A 17,440-nucleotide genomic window follows, 5' to 3' on the forward strand; every position below is an offset into this window, starting at 1 on the left:
GTTCATTTATAAAATTCAAAAGAGATCAATGAAGGTCAGGATTCATTGTAATGAGGGTTTAGGGGTGCCATGGAAAGGTGACCTCCACACCAAGCGTGAGCTGTAGCAGCAGAAACTCCACCACCGTTGACTTATTCCTTGGAAGTGTGTCTACAGTGTATACCACGCGCTCACCTCCAGCCCCGCCCCTGCATAATGAGAGGGCATCAGTTAGGGTGGCGGAAGTCCTGTACCAAACTAGTTTAATTAAGAAGGAAATATAGCGGCTCCTCTGACCATCAGTCCAGAGGCAGGGCCTGCTTCAGGCCTGGAGGGGCCAGGAGTCCTGTGTTTCCCCCTCGCCTGCCATCAGCCTCAGGTCTCCATTCTTCTGCTTGTTCATCCCGCATTAGCTCCGTCCCGGGCTGGCACCTCTTGGAGTCCTGGGCTGATTGCCTGAGGACTTACCTACATTCACTGAGTGAGCTGCTTCCAGAAGGTTCTCAGCGGTGCTGGGGAAACCCTTCCATGAGCCCTAAGCCTCCCTCACATGCCATCCGGGACCCCGAACCACCCAGCAACGAGAAGACAGCTCCCCTGGAGCTGCAGGGGGACCAGCCTCCTTCCTGCATAAGGTCCGTCTGGGCCTCAGGGTTCTCTTAGAAACGTCTGTGGAATGGAGCAGGGGATCTCTAGCAGAGGAACAGCGGTGCGAAGTTGCAAGTCCCCATCCCAAGAATAACTCAAGGGGACGGAAGTGATGGATTACCAGTTGGGAAGTTCATCCCAGGATTTCCGTACTGAGAAGTAGGGCTCAAGCCCATCTGAGGCTTCTTCCAGCTCCAAGAGCCTGTAACGTTACACCGGTTTAAAATGTCCCACTTTGTCAGGACAGAAGATTCACAAAGGATTTATTGAATGCCTACTGTGTGGAGGGTACTCTTCTTCTAGGGTCTGGCTAGCAGGAGTGGGCCAAGCAGACCTCACCGCCCGGGTCACTTACCTTCTGGCAGGAAAGACGGACAACACACAAGGTCAGTAAATGGAACGACAGAGGGACAAGCGTGGAAAAGCAACAGATGGGACAGCGGATAGGACGTATTGAGGCAACGCTGGCGTTTTCATTTTAAATAGTAGCCAGGGAAGTACTGACTGAGAAAATAACCAGCCCCCGCAAGGATGTGGGTTCAATTCCTTTATCTGGGAGGCAACTCCAGGAAGCCCAGCGGGGAAGTAGGAGCTGAGCAGGGAGCTTGGAGAGTGAGCTGCACTGGGGCAGCTGGGACTCAGGGCGGCTGAGGACCAGAGGGACCGTGAAGGACACAGCTCAGCACGTCCCTCAGACGGAGGACCGGGCCGGAGCAGGAGGTCCTGGAGGCCAGGGAGCTGCCCTCCGAGGTGAGCAGTGGGGCGAATCGCTGGGTACCACACCCTGCCTGGTGACTTGGGGAGATGCGGTGTGGGGCGGCCTGGGGCAGTGGAGCCGGGAACAGAGCCAGGAAGGTTTTCAGGACACAGTGAGACTTTTCCCCCGAGTCAAGTGGGGACACATCTGACCTATTTTCTTAACAGGGTCACAGTGCTTCCTAATAAAGAATGAACTGAAAGGCAGCGGGAGCGAAGCGGGGGGGGCGGGGGGCCAGTCCGGGAGGAAACCAGGGTCCAGGTCGGGGAGTGGGCTCTTCTGAGGACCACGTGGAGAGGTGTCGGTGGGGGAAGAGTTGGGTCAGGGGGTCCCAGGCAGCATTAGGTCAAGTCTGCATGATTGGAACGTCTGCAGGAGGAGAGAGAGCTGGAAACTGGAGCAGGAGAGAGGGAGAGAGAGAGAGAGTGAGGAGAGAGATGGAGAGAAAGGTGGAGAGAGAGAGAGATGGGGCAAAAGTACAAGGAAGTCGGAGGGAGAGGAAGTGTGAACTAAAACAAATCTCCTTGAGTCGCCTTGTTTGTGTGTTTGCCTTTCTGACGCCAAGTCAGGATTTCAAACCTTAAACATAGCATAAGAGTGTGAAACATGTAACTCACTGGAGTAAGGAAATCTTTGTATTTGCTGCTGATGGGGCAAGAAATGTGGGTTTGGGGGATGATGTCCTTTTCCATTAAGATACCTTGGCCTCAGGGAGGGAAAGCTGGACTCCACTACCCGCCCCCTCACACCCCCGCCACCCGCCCCCTCACACCCCCGCCACCGCCCCCTCACACCCCGCCACCCGCCCCCTCACACCCCGCCACGACTCAGATTGTTATTTTATTCCTCGTCATGTCTCCACATCTTAAAAAAATGACTGTGCATATTATGGGGTTTAACATAATTTTCAATGAATGAAAGAATTCAGGGAGAGGGTTTCTCAAAATGCCAATACCAATTGGTTAGATCTTCTAAAGATACAGCTAGGATTCTTCTATGAATAGATTTATTTAATCCGAGAGTCCACAGAAAAGAAGTGATACACACTTAACGATATGTTTGTCCGAGTTACACATAATCCTATCATTCAAGAACAGACCTGCCAAAATATAGAGAGCAGAGCGTAGCTGGCTGAGCTGAGCTGGCCGCAAAAGTCATTCATCAAAATCCAAAGGTAGCTCCCTACAGAACGGCCTTTTCACACCAACCCACAAGTCCACAAATGATTTTGAAGACCCAAACTTTGACATTCTTTGAGATCCAGCAGCACTGGTGCAAACACCTTGACCAGGGAGAGGCCAGCCCCTTGCTAGAGTTAATCTCCCATCAAGCTGGTCGCTCCTCAGCGCCCGCGGAGCTTACCTCCCCCGTCCACTCCTCTGGAGTATGTTCACATCTCTAAAAGGACCATCTCTGAGTTATAAAACCACAGTTACCACCATACTCTTATTTGGAGTCAGTTTTCTAAACATTTACATCCGTGAAAGTCCAGGTTCAGGGTGGGCTGGACATTCGTCCATCCCTACCCTCGAAGAACGTACACTTTAGTAGAGGGGTGACCAGGTACCCCAATTCAGGGGCAAACGTGAGCCGCCACCTCCACCCTCGTGCTATGGGTCCGTCGTATGTTTGAGGGAATCAGGGAAGTCTTCCGGGAGGAGGCAACAGTGGAGAAAGGCCTTCGAGCATGGGTACGCTTTTACCAGGCCGACTTAGGGGACAGAAGGAAGCAGCATCCACAAAGACAGGGGGGCGTAAATGTGTAGGGAGGGTCCCTGATTCCTCCCCGCCGCCCCTGGACCACTCGGCACCGGGGATGCCCGGATGAGTCGCTGGCGATGGGGCTGAGTCGTAAGGGCCCGGAATCCTGAAGACCAGAGTTTAGACCTTGCTGGGTAACAAGAGGGATCTGTCGAGGTCTTGTGCGCTGAGCAGTGATGTAATCTGAGCTGAGCATCAGAACGATGAATCGCTGACGCCGCAGAGGTGGGCTGGACGGGAGTCAGGCTGGAACGGGGAGTCCGGAGAAGCGGGCCCAAGAAGCAGCGTCCTGTCCGCGGGGACGGCGAAAAAGGGGTGGAGCTGAGTGAGGCCCGGACAACAGAAGCTGGCTGGATGTGGGGAGGGCCCAGGGGGCTGTCAGAGGTAAGTTTCAGCCTCGCTGACTCAGAGGAAATGGCCAGGACGTGGAACTGGTTTTCGGGGAAGACCATGATCCATTTTTGGACCTGCTGGATTGAAGACGTCATCAGGGAAAGCGGACGAAGGCGTCCTGCAGGCCACTGTCGACGCGAGATCGCGGCTCCTGGGGCTGAGAGATGGGAGCGGACACCAAGACGGAGGTCGCGGAGGAAGGAAACGCAGAGCCGGGAGGTTACGGAAGGCAAGCTGGGGCTGAGGAGGGTCAGAGGGCAGAGGACGCAGGAAGGGCTGGAGGAGGAGGAGGAGGAGGAGGACAGCTCGGGGACCAGAGCCCCGGGGGGAGGGTGGGCGCCGCCGTGCGAAGGCGTGGAACCAGAAAGACTCCGCGTCAGCCCTGGGCCCACGCTCCTGAGGTCACAGTACGCGAGGCCCCCCCCCGCCAGCATCCCCTCGTGTTCCAAGGGGAGTTGCTCTGAGGATGAAATGAGACCACAGGGTCTGGCCCACGACAGCCCCGCAGAAAAGGGGCTGTGACTTCATCACTCGGCTGGGACAAGGGAGGCCGCTCGGTGGAGCCGTGACTGACGGCTCTGGTGGCCGGGAGGCTGTCAGCACCCGTGTCACCTGCTGGCAGGGGGTGCCGGAGCCACTGCGGGTCGTCCCTTCTGTACCTGGAAAAAATGGAGACTGTCTCCGTGCCTTCCTTCCAAGCTATAACTGACAGTTTCTCTCTCGAACGCCTTCCTCAACTCTTCAAAGCAGAACTGGGGGCTCAGCGACTGGTGTCTGCTGGCCTTTGTTCTTCATATGAGGCCCAAGGGGGGGGGGGGTCACTGACTTTCTCACAAGCCTGTCTGGCACCAGCCCGCCCACCCCGATTAGACAGAGAGAGACTCAAACAGGAATGACGTCCATGTCCATGTCCTGCAGGATCGGATCAAGTGCTGGTTGTACAGTTGACTGAGGAGGATGAGGCAGAAGGAGGGGAGGGAGGGGCTGTGACGCGGGGGGAGGATTTGAAGGAGGAGGAGGGAGGGGGGCTTTGCGTGGTAGACACTCCGTCGTCCCCCGCCCCATGCAGAACCAGGACCCCTGGGCGTGGCTGGATGGGGAAGGGGAGGGAGGAACCCAGGCAGCCAGCATCCTGGAGAGCGGGAGGGGCGGGGAGCTGTCAATTACAGACCCGAACTGGGATGAGAAAGTGCAGATTTGATGTGGGGTGTCCTCGTGGCCCGAGGTCGGGAAGGCCCTGACCATAGGGTCCTCTGGGGCCAGGGAGGTGAAATCTGTCAGGCCTTTCTGGGCTGATCTCCTGACTCTATTTATGCTTGCCCACCTTCTTCAGGATAAACGTGCACCTGAGACCACAGGGTGGCAGGGAGGATGGGCTGGGGACATAGAAAAAAGTGAGGGGCAGTGTCGTAACCATGGACGGCACGGGGGGAAGGGGGGCAAGTTCAAGAGGAGACCTTCCTGTCACCGAACAAGCAGGGAAGCCCAGTGGCAGACAGACCTTCCCCTTTGCTCCGAAGGGCGGGTTGGGAGTCGTTGAGTCAGCTGGGTGACTTCTCGTCTAGCCTGGGCTCTCAGAAAGCTTTGGGACAACCATCCTGACGGGTATCTGCTGTGTGTGGTCCCCCGTCAGCCAACACCACGGCGAGCCCCAGGCTCCAGGGGGGCAAGCGGAAGTTGCCAGCCTTGAGGACGACCAGGTTCTGTCCCTGTCACTTGTGCCAGCATCCTCCTGGACACAGCAGGTCACAGCCGGCCTGACGCAGGAGTGGAGAAACAGAATCCTTTTCCTGATGAGACGGGGGTCACATCTCAGGGGGGAGATGCAGGGTGGGGCCGGAGAGGGACACACGTGGGAGCATTTTTGCAGTAAATCTATGCAGGAAGCTTGGGGAAGAGGAAGGGGACAAAGAAAAATGGTGCTATGGTGGTGTCTGTCGTCAGGCAGGGAACTTCGGAGTGTGAAGTCTTGGCAATGGGTCATTTTCAACTCCTGATAAGGCCGAATAAGTTGCCACTTGATACGATGGTCTATCATGTAGAATGTCGTTTAGGGAATTGGGGGAAGGATCTTCAGAGTTTCTTATATGATTTATTTTCGTGCTTGTCACTTATTAAAAAATTAATGAACTTTTATGAAAGACCTGTGCCTGACACAAGGTAGGTGATTAGTAGAGGTATTTGCTGAATGAATCTAATTCAATCCCCTTTGAGATAATTCACGTGTAAGGAAAATGAGGCCCAGAGAGGCAGGAGAGTTGGCTCAGTGTCACACAGAAGAATTTTTTTCCCTGAATCCTAGTTGATCCCACCGCCTTTTCATTCTCTGTTAATTGTGTTTCTTTTATAAGTGATAAGAAAAGAGAAAATGATTGAAGACACTGTAACATTAAGTCACGTAATATGTTTTATCATTTTAAATTTATTTAACCTAGCTTCGCTCAAAAGTTTTGTGGCTACGGTGGTGTATTACACGATATGAAATAGATTATCCTGTAATATAAGGAACCAGTTTCTCTGTCGACTACCTAACACCACGCCTTGGGACATCAAACCCAAGAATGTTGTTCAATTATTTTATCAAATGGTACTTATTTTAGCCTCAGATTTTTCCAGGACAGCTGATTCCATATTCACTCCAGATCCTCTGTTTAGGTCTGGAGAAGTCGTTTCTTGAATAACTCAACAAAGACTTCAGTACAAGAGGATCCTCGGCTTTTTATGCTCAATCTACTGGTCAGTGTTTCCCTCTGTCAAAAGCAAGTGGGGATTCCATCCTCAAACTGCAGGAGGGCCCTTGGCTAAGAGCAGCCCTGGACCACAGAGCAATGATACTACGGAAGAAAGCCCAGGGGAAGGAGTCACAGACGAGGTTCCAGAAGAAGCACGTGCCACGGGCGGTAACTGGTGGACACGTGGTTTGTCTGGGAAACATCTGTAGCAGCAAAAAAGACATGATTAGCAAAGGATAGCTGTGTGTCCTGGGAGTGGATTTATAGGCATCACATTATGAAGGAAATCATGGGATCCTAGTTTTCCTATAGAGGATTCTATCCTTATCCACTGATTATATAAATCAAAGCAAAGTGGGATTATTTAAAATAGATAACCAACAAGGACCTACTGTATAACACAGGGAACTCTGCTCAACACTCTGTAATAACCTAAATGGGAAAAGAATTTGAAAAAGGATAGACACATGTATATGTATAACTGAATCACTTTGCTGTACACCTGAAACTAACACAACATTGTTAATCAAGTATACTCCAGTATAAAAGAAAAATTTTAAAAAAACAAAGCAAAGCAGGGCAGATGGCTGGTGTCACAGGAGTGGCCCATGTGGCTTTAACACCTCCTGACACGAGGCTTCACTCATTCTCTGGAGAGCCTTCATGCTTGTTCACCATGCTGAGGGCACAGCAGGGCTGGGAGGTCTCCCCTCTACCCATGACTGCCGAAGGGCTCCAAGCCATTCGTCCAATGCCGAGCGAGACTCGGACCCAGGCTTTGGTCCCTATCCTGGGCCCCTAGACAGCTCCCTGCGGTGTCCAAGTGCCAGAGACTAAGAAAAGCAAGCACATCATTCTTTGCCGTCTCCTGGCTTTGACATTGGATTGTATATCATCATTTTAGGCATTTTCACATCCTAGGTGGGTGGGTACTTTACAGAAGCCTCAGTCCGTTTGGGCTACTGTAACAAAATTACCGTACACTGAGCAGCTTAAACACAGGAGAAATCTATTGCTCACGGTTCTGGAAGCCGGCATTCCGAGATCCACGTGCCAGCCTGGGCAGGGTCTGGTGAGGGCCTCTTCTGGGTTCCAGACTCCTCATTGTACCCAGGTGGTGGAAGGGGGCCACCTCAGGCCTCTTTCATAAGGGCCCTAATCCCACCCATGACCCCCTCACCTCCCAAAGGCCCCGCTTCCCAACACCATCACCCAGGGACGTAGGTTTCAACAAAGGAATCTGGAAGAGACACACACATTCCGTCTACAGCAACAAATAAAGATGAGAAGTTATTTTCTAGAAAATGACACAAAAACCAGTTCAACCTATATTTTCAATTTCCTTACATGTTCATTTTGGTGCCTTTCCATCACTAAAAGTTTCACCTTCCTACCAGATCTTGAATGCAAAGGAATGTAGTGAAAAGTCTTATTTTCTTCCCCAAGATACGAGCTTAGCGAGCAGGGTAATGAAACCGTGAAGTCCAGAAAGAATGAGGACGTGTGAAACCCTCTTTCCAGAGAACTTAGGCCATCAGCACCCCGGCATCCTTTGCAACAAGCCGGCCACCTGGCCCCTGCATCCCTCCCGAGTCACCAGGTAAATAGCTCAGGTTACTGTGAGCACCGGTGCCCTGCCCAGCTGTCTTGCACGGCTGTTCACTGCCCTCAGGTGTAGATATTTACTCCGGGATTGAGCATATTTTCAGCCACGCCTGAATGCCTCCAGGTAGTCAGGAGAAAACGTTTAGTGGAAGGGAAGCAACATCCCTTTGGCTGATGGGAATCTGTGTGCAGAGGAAGGTTAAGTGGAGCGAGGGGTTTACTCGCTGTCCTTGCAACGGAACAGCTTTGCTTCCTACTAGAAAAGTATGTGATGAAAAGCTTCCTGCCGTGTTCAGTTACCCTTTGGAGGAGGCCAGAAAGGGGCCGTTAGCAGCGCGACTCCAGAATTTAGGCAAGCACTGGAGGACCACCCCGGGGGGCTGCCGTCTGGCTGAGGGCATGGCTGAGCTGGAGACAGATGTGTTCTCAACTCTACATCCCGTGGCCCAAGTTGGATACACTCCCCTTCACGTGCATCTTCAGAAGTCAGCTTAGTAAGTAACGCGGAGGGGAGCGAGAAGAAGAGGATGACCGGGCCTCTGTGGTTTTGCAGGACCCGTGGTCCTGCCCTTGGAGGGCTGCTCTGGCCACTGGTCGGACGTCCTTGGTCCGGGCCCAGCAGATGAAAGCCGGAAGCGATGTCTGTGAGCCAAGAGCTGAGTGTTTTCAAAAAATAGACGGGACGGGAGGAAGGAGCGCGGGTTTGCTTTGAGAGCAGTAAACAAAACCGTGGCTGCCTGCCAGGGAGGAGCTGACATCTCCAGCAGATCCTGGAAAGCTTGGCGGCTGCTGGGGCCTCGTTAGGGCTGGGAATGGGCAGCAGGAGGGCTGCTGGGTGGGGGTGGGGGGTTGGGGGGGGGTGGGGGTGGGGGGTCGTCGCTTCTCCTCCCTCCTTTCCCAGGGAGGGCCACGGTCCAGAGGAAGAGGAAGAGCCCAGGCTGGCTTTGGTGTTTGGGATAAACTCCACCAGGGCTCAGCTCCCTGATGGGAAGAGGATGGAGGGAAACGGCCAGGCGGCATCTCCCGAACTCTGCCAGCAGGTGCTTCTGGCGGGAGAGGAGCTCGTTCACGAGAGGGTTCTGTTACCACGGGGTCCTGCAGGGAGGGCCCGGCTGGGTCTTAGCCCAGGGCTGCCCTTCCTCCCTCCCAAGGAGTCTGAGAGGGGCATGACCACATCCGCAAGGATAAAAGAACTTTGCAAAGACAGACCCTTCCCTGGGGTTTGTCGTCCGGTGCCCTCGCAAATTAACTGGCCTCTCTCGCTTTTTTAGGGGAAAACCTGTTTCTGCACACCCCGCAGGACACAGTTATAAACCGAATCTCTAATCTTGCAAAGTCGCTGTGGGCGTGACCACTTCTGGGCATCCTCTGGCCTCGCTGGGTGGTGAAGGTAGGTGGCCTGTAAAAACACTGCGAGAGAGACGGCAACTTTATTAAAACCTTGCCTTCGATTATTGTACTGGGAGGTGCCAATCTCCACTCCTCAGCACACCCGGAAGTGTTCATTCCGTGTGAGGACAAGGACCGTGCCTCTTGTGTGTTTTCCTTTTTTTGGACAGCGTGGACATGTACAGCAGACATCACTGATGGTCATACCAGCCAAGATCACAATCATGTGCTAACAACAATGGTATCAGTGGATGAAGAAAATACACAGCCTGGCAATTCTGGATCACCCTGACCAATCACGTGCACTATCTTAAATGTAGGGCAATGGAAACGGCATCACCAAGATCTAAAGAAGCAACGACCCCCTTTGTCTTTCAACAGGCGGCACTGAAGAGTGGAAATGACAAATAAGTCAAATACTGGTAGAGCTCAGGGTTGGACACACAAAAGGGAATGAACCGCCTGCCCAAGTAGCCTGCAAACTTGCCAAGTGATCTTTACCCTGGGACTCAGGGGCTTCAAGAGGGACTAGCTATGATCCTGCCGGACCCTTGAAGATGGTAACAGCATCACGAGATCACCAGGAGCCAATGTACATCTTCCAAGCTGACCACTAATGGGTCAGAATCAAACTCTCCCAAAATAGTGCAGGGGGGGCCTTGAGCCTTCAGTGCGGGATGCCCTGGAAACTAGCATTCTCCTCCAAGTTTATAAATTGGTTTCTGGTGAATAGTTCCAGCATCTACAGGACTTTGAAATAACTCACTTCTTTATTTACAATCAACTTTTCTGGGTAAATACACTCGCCAATTCCTGCCTTGTACGACTCCCTTAGAATGACAGCCCTCTCGTCACTAAAATAGCAGATTTCAGAGATTTTAAACCCTGCAGATCATGCCTTCTTCCCGGTGCCTAACAGGAGCGCCCAGGAACAATCAGTCTGGGCACCCACGGGCCGCACGTCACCGACAAGTTCCCAGATGCCACACAATGCACGCCAGTCTTGTGACTTAAACTCCATCATTTAAAAACCACCTTCCCCATCGCTCTGATTTTATTTGTTCAAAAGAGACGACACCCATGTTATTGCATTACTATAATGCCCAGGTAAAGCGGAGGTACAGAAAAACGATTTCTAACAAGGAGGTGAAACCGTCCTTGATGAGAACCAACAGACACCATTTTCGTATCTTCCACCTCCTGAATTGCACCTCTTGGCTCTGCTGACTTGACTGCCACGTGCTCTGGATGTTATCTGTCCCATGCCTGTGTCTCGGGAGCAGGATGGCAGCAAGCACACGGGCACAGGTTCCGGGGCTGTGCTTCTGCGTCCGAGTCCTGGTTCTGCTGCTAATGAGCTCTGTGCCCTCCGGCAGGTCCTTTAACCATTTTGTGCCTCAGTCTCCTCATCTACAAAATGGGGTGATTGCCACCACCGAAGGGTGTGAGGGACGATGAAGGAATGAGTACCTGTACAGCACTGAGAACAGCATCCAGCACACAGGCAATGATTCTACGTTTGGTGAAGTGAATAAAATATTCTTTTTTTTATTAACACATCGACTTTTCATAAATGTTGTGATGTGTGGGGTATTTTCTGGTTTCCAGAATACAGATATTAAATGAAGAGGTCACACAGTCACAAAGCGTTTTTAAAGAACCAAATTATTTACTTAATGACTACAAACACCAGAAGAGTGGCTTGATGTCAAATTCATTATCCACACAGGAAAAAGCATTCTCCAGGCTTTCTTCATTTCATAAATAATGTATTTTATTGTATTGCATATGGCTATTAAGGAGAGCATCCATGATCATTACAGACTAAATACAATGCACTAGTCTAGTTCCATTGAGTCTGGTTTCCAGCAGTGCCATATAGGCCCTTATATACAGCAAGGACAGTGGAAGACAGCAAGAGAAGGTCAGTCTTTTGTCATATCACAATAGCAAGAAATATATTTAACATCTTGATCTCCAGAAACAATACGTACCCCAAAAGAAAACACTGTTTAATAACTGTTAAAGTTTATATAGCAAAAAATATTTTAAATTTAAGGTAAGTCAGGCAAAATGTACAAAGACCCAATATACATTGTGAAGTTTTAACAAACATAACATTTATACATTTTGGTTCCATTCTGTAAACTAAATTAAAAATGTAAATATTGCATATGCCTTTTTTTTTTTTTGAAATGTACAGGATAGAAGAAAATTTAGTATATTATCAACTTTTTACTTCGCTTGTTTAAAGTTGCAGGAGGAACATGAACCATGGGAAGGGTGGCAGGACCACGCGAAGGATGGGGAGCTACTTAAATACGAGTCAGACACTGCAATCAGCAGCGCCCATGTTCAGTCCTATCTACGGGGGGTGGGGGGTGGTTTCCATAGCAACTCCATCCATCCCGAGTCCCAAAACTAAACCAAAACTTTAGGACATTTTATACATTTTAATAAAGTCTCTCTATATTACACACTGAAAATGACCATCAAACTAACATTGTATAGTTTATGCACTGTTGTGCTGTGTGATTCTCTAGAAAAATGAAACTTGGAAAATGCTCAGGGCGATCACTTTACATTCAACTTTGTCTTGCGGTACAATCCTCTGTTCTAAAAGGTCAGCATGGCAGGAGAAAGACTTTTGCATTGCGATTAAATATATGTTTAAGACATTGAATTTTTTGGTCTTCCTCTAGAAAAGCCTCATTTTATGAATGCATTATTCTATAGTGATATCTATCTATATATTTATATATATTTTTCTCCCCCCCCCCCCACAAAAAAAAAAAAACCCAACTCGTATCTCCAATGAATTCGTGTAACATCTACAGGACTCTCAAAGAGGCACTGGGGACCCAGCCACAGGAGGGAGACTCTAGAGCTCCCCCAAGGTGTCAAGGCAGCAGAGAGATGACGTGACATCCTGCAGGTCAAGGGCAGCAGTTTTCCCTGACACCCGCGATAACTGCCACCACCCTGATATTTTCAGCACACTGAAAACATGTAAAATAGGGGTAGCCTTGTCGGGAATTTTTTTCACAAGTGACATGTACTGTAAGATTGTTTTTCTTCTTCTTTGTCTATTAATAACACAGGGGCCAGAATGCCTCTTTTATCAGTTCCTTTCCCTTTTTTTTTTTTTTTTGTGTCTGTGTGTGTGTGTGTGGTGTTGTTGTTCAGGGCAGCCTCGTTGCCAGACACGATATCATCATAGTAAAGATAATACATTTTAAAAGAAATCTGCCAAACCCTTGACCAGTCTTGAACCGCTAGCATGCCTATGTGAATTTTTGGTTAGAGAAATGCAAGCTCAAGATTAAGGATAGCAGAGACGTTTGAGCTTGTACATAGGATCAAAGGCGTTTGCAATTTGAAGTACCTACATAAACATCTACAGAGAGAAGATTAAACAAGTCTGTTAAAGGTAAAAAGAGATACTCACCCCCTTCCCAGACCCTGCCCCTCCCACCCCTCATCCCCCAATACAGTTGATGGTTTTCCAAAGTAGGTTGCTTCAGTTACATATAATAATTATTATTTATCCATCCATCTTCAAAGTCCAATCTCAAATTTCATCTCCGTTGGGAAACGTCAGTCCCACACTGGGCTCTGTCTGTGAGTAAACACGCAGGTACCTGGGTTGGAATCTGGCAAGCAGCTGTGTACCGGGCCTGTTTGATAAGGCAGGTGACCACGCTGGGGACCCAGGGCAGAGGTACCCAGGGGTCCTGCCGGCCCCTGACCACGCCGATCTGGCTTCACCTGGAACTGAGGTAGGACGGTGGTAGTTTTGAGAGGATGCCAGTAAATACCAGATTTTACCACTTTAATGCGAATTGGTAGAATCTCCTAGCATGCTGAGGGATATATCTGCTTTGCCAAAATGAAAGTTAAGGAGAAATTAAGACACTGGCCACAACGGAAAAGGCCGATGAAAACGTCCAATTTTCTTGTGAATCACTCCTTCCGCTAATTTTGTCGAAAAACAAAACACAACACAACCAGCACAAGGATGAATGCCCCCCTGTGGGAACGAGGGATAGAGGTGGTTCCACGTCTAATCCAGATGCGTCCACACACGGTAATCGCTCAGATTCAAAAGGAAATTGTGAGCAGCTTCAGATTTAAAAAAAATGCGGAGCATCTTCTTTTCATGTTTTTCTCTGATGTGTGTCGTCACGGGGATAAAGCCAGACAGATCTTCACTCTGAAAGAGGAAGGAAAGAAGTCAGCGGGACTGCTGGGCACACACAGCCATCCTATTGCGGGAGACAAGGTCCCTCTTAACCCACCTTTACCATCTGTGTCACTTTCAGGCAATGATCCACTTTGGGAAGCAAACTTTTACTCATTCCGTTTTCCAGAGACAAGTGCAATGGGTAAACTCCCCTTCGGTTTCCCCAGAAGCAGGGCGACTGGGTTTACAGTGAGTTGTGAGATCCGTAAAGTGAGGTTCACATTTTCAATGCAAGCAAACCATTCACGATTCTACCCTTGGGAGAGAGGCTGAGCGACCTGGCAACGGCCCCTTAAATGCCCAGGTCTCAGTTCTGCGTGTGGACAGAGGGCGGAGAAACCACTGCCTTCCTCACAGGGCTGCGGAGAGGATGAAAACCACGCCACGTGTCACCGTGTGTTCTCAGCTACACGGATAATGCAAATGGGGGTCATGGTAAGAAAGTGGGAGAAGGAATACGTTCACACTTCTGCCCTCGGAAAACCCTTCTCACTGGGTACTCTATCCTGTTGCTAAAACGACCCAAGATTCAAAAATAAGCCCCCGTTACACACCCCCTCCCTCTGCCCTTGGGCGGAGCCAGCAGGACCCTCAACAGCTTCAACTGCTCCCCTCCTTCTGGGCTGAAAGATCAAACCTCCTTAACTTTTTCCCAGCGCCCAGTGTTTTCAGCATATTTTTACTGGATGTGTTTGTCCCTCTAGAGGACACACCAACTGGAGAGCCTGACATTTCACAGCACACTGCCTTTTTTTTCCTTTTAAGCCTCTTGGCTTTTAAACAAAAATGCCAAGTTGTTCATCACTCCCCATGCTGGTGACTACTCGGTCACATGTGTGCCCGGTGGGTCACGCCCCACCGTAAACACCACAGTGTCTTCCTTTGCAGCTGTAGTTCCTTAACCTGCACCTCTGAATATTCCTCTAAAATCACTCAGGAATTCTGTGCTCGGCTCTCACCACACTCCTGGATTTGCTTTTTTTTGCGTGTCTACTTCTTTTCTGTTCATCTTGAGTTCAGAGGACTAATCCCAGCAAGAGAGAAATTTCCAGTATCCCACAGCCAAGCGTGAGCACCTGCCAGGCAGTACCCAAACAAGAGCCTGTGTAGACACGTGCTGTCTACACACAACATAAACGCTGTAGCTTTTCATGACTTTCTCCAAAGTTCCCTACAATGTGACATTTTGAGGCAGTGCCACTTTATTATTTTTAAAAAAGCTTACGTCCTTTAAGAAATTTAACAAGTAAACTGTTCAGCACATGAAACTTAATGGAGAACAGGGTCCCAAAGTTCCTCCGAAGGGAAGATGTGTCTACAGCTATTTTATTCATTATTGTGATTTCTGGTCCTAAGAGACTCCGGTGAGAGCCTGAAGGTTCGTGTCCCTTAAATACAGGCATTTGCTAAAATCCACCTGCACCTGACTCTCACCCTAAATGAGTCTGCATTTTGTCACTCAGGCCCTGACTATGAGAAGAATCTGACGGCCCCACTAGAGGTAGTACTACCCTGTGGGTCCACTTTCAGAAGGTTTCTATTCAGAGTTCATTGTATTTTTACACTAACGATTAGCTAAATGTACCTAATTGTCTCCTGTTAACGCTAAAACCCCATTACCTTGAAAACAGCTAAGCAAGTAAATTCTTTAATCCCTCAAACTCAAACACACAGAGTTAATTATTGCTGAAAAACTTACATTCCTTTACTGCAAACTCATAGGGCCATGGACATTTTTGCTCTGTTTTTAAGGATGCTTTATTGCTATGAAATAACTATCGTTAGACCGTCATGAGCTCTAATCAAGTTGAACGTGTAACTTCATTTTTTTGAAGTACAAACAACACAATTGTCAAAACCTTAATTTCTAAGCATTAGCATTATGAAAGGAAAGAGCTGCTAAGAAGCAAGGAAATAATTCATGCATTTATTCACACAATGACCTTTCAACATTATTTCCAATTCTGCTCCGGTGCAGGGCCTCTGTGAGGCACATGGGAGAATGAGGAGGAAGAGAATGGGAGTCACATGACCGCTGTTTTCTGGGCAGGGAAGGAAGCAACTCTTTCAAAGGTGCGCTGCCCTCTGCAAACACCTGCTTGTGAAGGATGCCCGACTGCAGTTACCAGCAAAGGGAGAAGAAAGCTCTTCCAAGGGCACAAGAGAGAGTCAGGCTGTCGGCCACCCAGTGATGCAACTCGATGTGGGGACAGTAAGGAACGTGGTTCCCTAAGATGCTGAGCTGTGGGCCGGGCAGCCCCAGGCTTCCACAGATGGGAGGGGCCAGGGATGTGGTCCCACACGTGGCCAGGGAGAGCCACGGATGACTGGGGAGGGAGGCTGACCACACACGCGCGTGCACGCACACTCACACACACAGGTGCCATCACAGGGAGAGGGATTCGTTCACGGCACGTGGGAAGGACGTGAGCAGCCTTAGGCCAAGGAGACCAGAAAGAGGACGGCCACCAGCTCAGAGACAGACGTCTGGGCGAGAGCTGTGCAGTGCTTCAAACACATATCTAAGTGTATAGATGTGCCCTGGAGCCAACACATCGACCCAACATGGATGCAATCTGTCTCCTACTGGGTCAGATAACAGTGGCCTTGCACGGACGCCTCAAGGCAGAGCGCCTCCGCACGGCCCCGGGAACTTCAGTCCATGCCACCCAAGTCACCTGCCACTGAAACCTCTGGGGTTCACCCCCAGCTCACGGGGAGATCCTCCTGCACGCACCCCAGCAAGAATCCTGACCTAGCGTCATCAGGAGGGGAGCACTCGGGGAAGGTGCCTGGATACAGGGCTCAAGGGCGCCAAGCAAGCAGGCTCTCTGAGGCCAGGCCAGCCATGAACCGCCTCTCACTGCTGTCACTCCATCCTGCATCCCGCATCCCGGGAAGAAGGGGATGGAGGCAGGAGCGGGGGCCTAGGAATGTGAGCCCCCTTTTGCCTTTTATTTAGTTACTTTTAAAGTAAGTTAAATTACCCCTCCCCCTGAAAATTAGTCTGGTTCAGCCAACTAGAAAAAAAAAATCTTCCAACACTACTAGCCCATCACCCTCAACTGTTAAATATGTATGCTTCGTAACGACGAGATTCCAGCAAAATTTTATTTATTTTATGACCTATGTTAATTCTACTAGAGGCAAAGAACCAATGATTAATTTCACAATTCCTCCACAGTGAATATCATTAAGATGGGAGACATTCTCTGAACTGTGAGGGTACAGGGGCGACACAAAGAAGAAATAAAGGCCAGAAACACGTGTTGCTGGTGAACACAGTTACAGAGTAACATACACCAGTTCTGAGTCTGTTCCTAGACGAAATGCTTCAAAAATAATTTAAATTTATTGATACACATTGCATTTGTGGTATAATTACACACTGTACTGTCTGTAGCTTAGACATTGCTTCGTAAAGAAACTCATTCATGGAAAGCATCAATCTAGAGTTACTTGATTAAAAAAAGAAAAAAAACTTTCAGCACAAAGATCGAAGTTGTTCCATATGGCACGTCATGCAGCGCAGCTATCCTTTTCCTTTTCGCTCTGTGACATATGACAAATGACGTTCATATGAGGGATACAGTCCCTTATGCAGTTATCGTAACTCCCTGGGGACCAGCGCTAATTCCGCCCTTTCTCTTCCATTTAAAAGACCAATCAGAATGCAAATGAGCACGGGTGTTGTCAGCAAAGGCCCCACCTCCAATTTGCTCTATTTTACCAAAAAAGAAAGGAAAGAAAGAAAAAGAAAACAATCACTGAAAAACTCTGTCCTTGAGACCAGTGGGGAAGCTCCCTAGCCACGGAAGGCTCGGACGCCAGAACACGGCCACATCACACCACCGCCGAGCTGGCCTCCAAGATTGCAAACACTTCAGTGGAAAATGCAGGGAGCATCGGGTCAAGAAGGTTTTAGAAATAAAT

At 49.6% G+C, this 17,440-nt stretch overlaps 1 protein-coding gene across 1 annotated transcript in view; it reads right to left on the minus strand.

Moving 5' to 3' along the window:
* Nucleotides 1–11,997: 11,997 nt before the first annotated feature.
* The window catches only part of IRS2 (insulin receptor substrate 2), a 29,325-nt gene continuing 23,882 nt past the window's right edge, over nucleotides 11,998–17,440 (minus strand). Inside the window, exon 2 of the mRNA XM_036831134.1 lies at nucleotides 11,998–13,477. Coding sequence (XP_036687029.1) covers nucleotides 13,473–13,477 — 5 coding nt within the window. The 3' untranslated portion in view covers nucleotides 11,998–13,472. The remainder of the gene's footprint in view (nucleotides 13,478–17,440) is intronic.

This window comes from Balaenoptera musculus, chromosome 18 (assembly GCF_009873245.2).
Source record: "Balaenoptera musculus isolate JJ_BM4_2016_0621 chromosome 18, mBalMus1.pri.v3, whole genome shotgun sequence".
NCBI classification, from domain to species: domain Eukaryota; kingdom Metazoa; phylum Chordata; class Mammalia; order Artiodactyla; family Balaenopteridae; genus Balaenoptera; species Balaenoptera musculus.